General features: G+C 34.8%; 1 protein-coding gene across 1 annotated transcript; it reads left to right on the forward strand.

Moving 5' to 3' along the window:
* The first annotated feature begins 254 nt into the window (after positions 1–254).
* LOC110604007 (coiled-coil domain-containing protein 25) lies at positions 255–5,238 on the forward strand. Its single transcript, XM_021742021.2, has 6 exons — positions 255–574; positions 1,348–1,475; positions 1,802–1,905; positions 2,011–2,098; positions 2,318–2,379; positions 4,788–5,238. The coding sequence occupies exons 1-6, from the start codon at positions 462–464 to the stop codon at positions 4,938–4,940; spliced, it is 648 nt and encodes a 215-aa protein (XP_021597713.1). The 5' UTR covers positions 255–461; the 3' UTR covers positions 4,941–5,238.
* Positions 5,239–5,636: the final 398 nt, after the last annotated feature.

Genomic DNA, 5,636 nt, shown 5'->3' on the forward strand with positions numbered 1-5,636 from the left:
TGAATTGAATTAAATCAATTAAAATTAATTTTTCTTTTTTTCTTTAAATGAATTAAACAATTTTTTTAGAATAAAAAAATTCAATTATTTTTAATTTTAAAAAAAAAGTGCCAAAATGAATGAATTGATGATGGGCATGCGTTAAATTTATTTTGAGCCGATAATATAACCTTACATCACAGCCCAATTCTTCCTAGGCAACCGTAGTTGAAACGCGTTGTCGTTTAATGTTGAAAGTCCATTGACAAAAACAGCGTTTGGATTACGCGCAGTGCCACTGGCGTCCAATTACTTTTTTTCCATTCTCCAAAATAAAATAGAGAAAACCCTAACGAAAAATCAGACAGAGATTGTGAATTTTGATTTCGCAAAAGGAGAGAAAGCGAACGAGCGAGAGAGGGGGGAGAGATAGAGAGGAGGTACAGCAGGAGAAGAAGAAAGAAAGAAAGAAATAAAGAAATATGGTGTTCTATTTCAAAGCCCGTCCAGAGGTAGGAGATTACACCATTTTTATGGGTCTCGACAAGTACGAGAACGAGGAGCTTATCAAATACGGTTTCCCTGAAGACATTTGGTAATTCTATTAAATAATTGCAATCTTTAAACATTTTGCATTATAGCTTCTTTGCTTTGTAATTTATGGAATTTTTACTTCTCAATTACCTTTTCTTTTATGGAAATTTTTATGTTTGATGATGTATTAATCTTGATTACATTATCAAGTTTAATAATTCAGTTTAATGAGATACTGATGTAATTGCCCATTTGTTTTTGTAAGACATCGACGTTAAATGTTTAACCTTTTAATCATTTATCATGATTATTAAGAAATTCTGGTTTTTTGGTAATAGTTTTTAGCTGGTCATTCTCTTTTTAATTAGTGATAAGATATAAAAGAGGGTGAAGGGGACATAATTTAAAGGAAAGTAATAACTCCATCAAGCCAATTTCAAGCCTTGCATTTTAAAGAATCCATTATTTGAAAAGAGAAGTGATTGAAGGAAAGAATCAAGAGAAGGAGATTACAACATTTTCCAAAAGCCAGAAAACAAAGTTTCGAGTAGGAAAAATTTTGGCTTGTAATTGGAAAGCTGAAAGCCTTAGAAGCAACAGATGTCTTTCTAACACATGGGCTTGGATCTCTTATGCATTTTGGACTTTCGAGCATATGATTTTATGTATGTTAGAATTACGAGTTGTATGTTGAGTTCCTGTTATCTGGTTCTTTTAATGGCTGCTTTCAGAGGACCTTTTGTTAATTATTTGTCCATATCTGCTCTCCCTTTGCACTTGGTTCCCATGGCTAAAAGAGTAGGAGCCTTTCTTGATGTTCTTTATTTGTTTCAGGTTCCACGTGGACAAAATGTCTTCTGCTCATGTTTATCTTAGACTGCACAAAGGACAGACAATTGATGATATAAGTGAAGGTTTACTGGAGGATTGTGCTCAGCTTGTGAAAGCAAATTCAATCCAAGGCAAAATTTCTGAAAAAAATCTTCACATTGTACTGTGATTCTATTAATCATCCTTTTATACTCATAGTCTACCAAGTAGTTTGTACTCCTCCAATGTGGTTTTTTCTTCTTTTTAATTTATTATAAGAGACATGCTGATTTCTTGACATCTTTACCATGGTTGGAGTGAATGCACTTATCTTACTAGCATGAGTTAGAAAGACCGTTGTTAATATCTGTTCCTTTAAAAATATCTTACCTTTTCAGTTAAAAGAAGAGTAATGTTATGGTCTATTGCATTATACTCAATGTCATTTGAATTTTGAAGTTGTTATATCACATTGCAGGCAACAAGGTGAATAACATTGATGTTGTTTACACGCCCTGGTCCAATTTAAAGAAAACTGCTTCCATGGATGTTGGCCAAGTTGGCTTCCACAATCCAAAGATGGTGAGCCATTTTCTAGTTTATTTTCATATGCAATCTGCTCTCTATAATAGTAATGTGCAGTTGTGTGACTAGTGGGTTTCTCTCCTATTCTGGTGCTTTGTTTAGGTTCGAACTGTGAGAGTCGAGAAGCGGATAAATGAGATAGTTAATAGACTCAACAGAACAAAGGTTGAAAGAAGGCCTGATTTGAAAGGTGAATCTTTGATCTCAGCCTCCTGCATATTTATGAATCTAAGAAATGCAGGTTTTTTAATTTTCTTCTTTTCTTTACGAAGGATTGAGTTGGGCAGTGATTAATATTTCTAACTTTAACTATATTTAATGTGTTTGGTTCCTGCATGTGCTACACAAGTTCTCTTTGTTTCTCTTGATGATGTTTATATTAAAAGTTAGTTATTTCATATCATTGCAGCTGAGAAAGAAGCAATCCATGCAGCAGAAAGAGCAGAGAGAAAGCTTCAACTAAGGGATAAAGTGAGTATTGTAGGCTAATAGTAATAGTACATGCTTTTTCTTAAAAAAAGTATTTTCCTCATTTGCTCAGTTACAAGCCTTGTTTCATAATTAACGTGGTTTTGCAACATTTGAAATTCCACAAGTCAATATCAGTTGGTTTATGTATTGGTTAGTGGTTAAACCATGTTCGTGGCGCTTTCTTTCAATATTTAGATTCTTTCCACCGCATGAGAACTAGTATCACAAAATCTCGCCCAAATTTTAAGTGAGTTGAAATTGGCAACTTTTGGAACTCTCAAGAGTTCTTTAGAGTTGATTTAAAATATTCCCTGTTTCTAATGACCTCATAGCATGATTAAGCTTGATAAAGAAAAAAATCACGATTAAGCTGTGCATGATATTCTCTTAGCATTTCTTGTAATCTTTAGTTTTTAGGATATGATGGGTTGAAGACCAATAGTTCGGAATCGTAGACTCTTGGTGTATAATCATTTCAATGACTCTGCTAGGAGTGAGCAATGATATAAAGGAAAAACTGAATTGAACCGAATTTGAAAAACCGAAAAACCAAAAACACTAAAAATAAGAACTGAGCTGAACCGAAGTAAAGGAAAAATTGAATCAAACTGAACCAACTCAGTTCGGTTTTGAATCGAACTGAACTAACTCAGTTCGGTTCGGTTCTAAAACCGCCAAAATCGAAACAGAGATCAAAATTGGCCCCATTTTCAAATTCTCTGCAGAACCCCAATCCACTGCAAATCAACACCAATTACACACAAAAATACAAGCACACAACATCAAAACAACATGACCATCGGACTAATTGAAATAAAATTCCACAAAGTTTTCATCTCAAAACTATAATCCCAAACTTCCAATTCACAGTATCAACCCATAAAACTAAAAATGGATGGAAGAAATAGAAAAAGGAAGGTGAATATCACAACACAGAAATTTAAGATATACAGATCAACAACCCAAAGCCAAAATCCCAAATTTCCAATGCACATCAACCCATAGAACTAAAAAATGATGGAAGAAATAGAAAAAGAAAGGTGAATATCCACAAAAATTAGAAGCCCAAAATCTCAAATTTCCAATACGCAACATCAACCCATAGAACTAAAAAAGGATGAAAGAAATAGAAAAAGAAAGGTGAATATCAAGCCACAAAAATCTAGGATGTACAGATCAGTGAGAAGATGCATCTTTCAGGATCTGCAGAGATGCGTGGCTAGAATAGTGAATGGAGCCGTGACTCAGTGAGAAGACATGAGTCATCAACCGTCGAAAATTTGCATGAGGAGCTTCAAGGGAGCTGCCTTCAAAGATGCATGCAAGATGGAGGAATGGCGTCTGTGGGAGGGAGCTAAGATCGCGTTTGTGGAGGGATGGAAGATTGAGATTAAGAAACAAGAGTGAGGGTGAGGGAGTGAGAGACAGAGATTGGGATTGAGATTGAGATGGAGTAAGAGAGACGAGATAGGGATTGAGATTGAGAGTGAGGGAAAGAGAGACGACAGAAACGAAATAACAGAAGCAAAAGCGTGAAGAGGGGTTAAGAGTGGATGAGAGTGGGGTGGTTCGATTATAGAATATGGAAAATTCTTATATATAAAATATCGGTCGGTTCAGTTTATTTTGCTGATTTCAGTTAATAAACTGAACCGAAAATTGAAAATTTAAAAAATTAATAATCGAAACAAACTGAATAGATTAAATAACCGAACCAAAAACTGCTCTGCCCTAGACTCTGTTTCTGAGCATTTATATGGCATGATTGCTCCATTATTCTGTCAGTATTCATGCTATTGGCAGAGTGCATTGAGATGCTTCAAATGTTGATAAATTTGTGCTGAGTGCTCTCTTGGCCTTTTTTGACAATCTTGGCAAAAAAAAAGGGAAAAAGAAGAGAAAGGTTAATGAAATACGAGATGGAATTGATGCAGATGTTTGTTTGTTTGTTTAGTATGCTTTGTTCGCTTTATTACAGGAAATTCTTGCCATTGATGTTGATGTTTGGTAGATCTCTCAGTTTTTATCTTTCACGAAATTTAAACATCAAATTCTTTTTCCAATGTATGATTTTGTAAGGATAGATTCTCAAGTTTCTGGTCCTGGTCAATTTCCAAAACTTTTTTGTATTCTGTATTTGATTGAAGCTTGTTTCGAAATTTACTAAAACTAGGCTCCATCCTACCCTCGTCCCTTTCATTTGCCTGCATTTGTTGCAGAGTCTATGAGATAGAAACTTCCACATTTACTCTAATTGTCAAAGTAGTCTTTGTTCTCAAAGGAAAATGCAAATTCTGCTCACTTTGCTGCACCAAACTTGACTGCATGGAGAGGAAGGATGGAAGAGCAAGTTGGAACTATCTTTCCTCTGCTTGCGAGTGATAAAAATCTAAAATTTCTTTTTGCAGAAACGAAGAGAGGAAGTGGAAAGGCTTGAAAAAGAGAGACAGGCAGAAATAAGGAGCTACAAAGGTTTGATGGTTTCTGAGAAGATGACATCTAACAAGCAGATTGCAGCTGAAAACAAGTCGTTGCAGGAACTGGAAGAGGACTTCATGTAAGCACAATGGCATTTAACTGTTATGTCAAACTTGCTGCCTCTTGAAGAAGTGGGTTTGTCATTCAGTTGTAACTCTAGACAGAAGTTGTTTCCCCTCCTACAAATAAATCATATCAGCTTCATGCCCGTATTCTTATGGTGTTGGTAAGAAAAGTCCGGAAATCTAAAGGAAGCCTAACGCACAAAGTGTAGGAGGGATAATTTATTATAGAGGCCGTAAATTGTAATTGGATGATGATGGTAAACATTTTCAAGACTGGCATTGATGATTTTATTGTGATATAAACTACTTTTGAACTTGTGGGTTTGTTATTAAAATGAGATTTTTATACAATACGTAAGTGTGCATGTTCATAACAATGTACGTGTAAGGTTTGCTTTCTTCATGCATGGAAGTACATCGCTATTGTTAATTTGTTTTGGTTGGTATACCAAAATGATAATAAAGGATATGATTAATTTATTTGTATAATGTGCATTAAATAATGATTAAAAGGTCTAAGATTAGATCAAAAAGTTTTAAGGCCTGCAGAGAAACATACAACATAATAGGGTCTCTACTCTCTTGGGCCTAAAGAAAGAAAAACTTACCCAAGTAAGAAATGTATCCAGAAGGATTTAGAGTTAAGAAAACGAAGTAAGAAAAATAATTATAAAATATGCAACGCTGGATCGGTGTAGATGATGACTAGATACC

This window comes from Manihot esculenta, chromosome 16 (assembly GCF_001659605.2).
Source record: "Manihot esculenta cultivar AM560-2 chromosome 16, M.esculenta_v8, whole genome shotgun sequence".
Taxonomy (NCBI): Eukaryota; Viridiplantae; Streptophyta; class Magnoliopsida; order Malpighiales; family Euphorbiaceae; genus Manihot; species Manihot esculenta.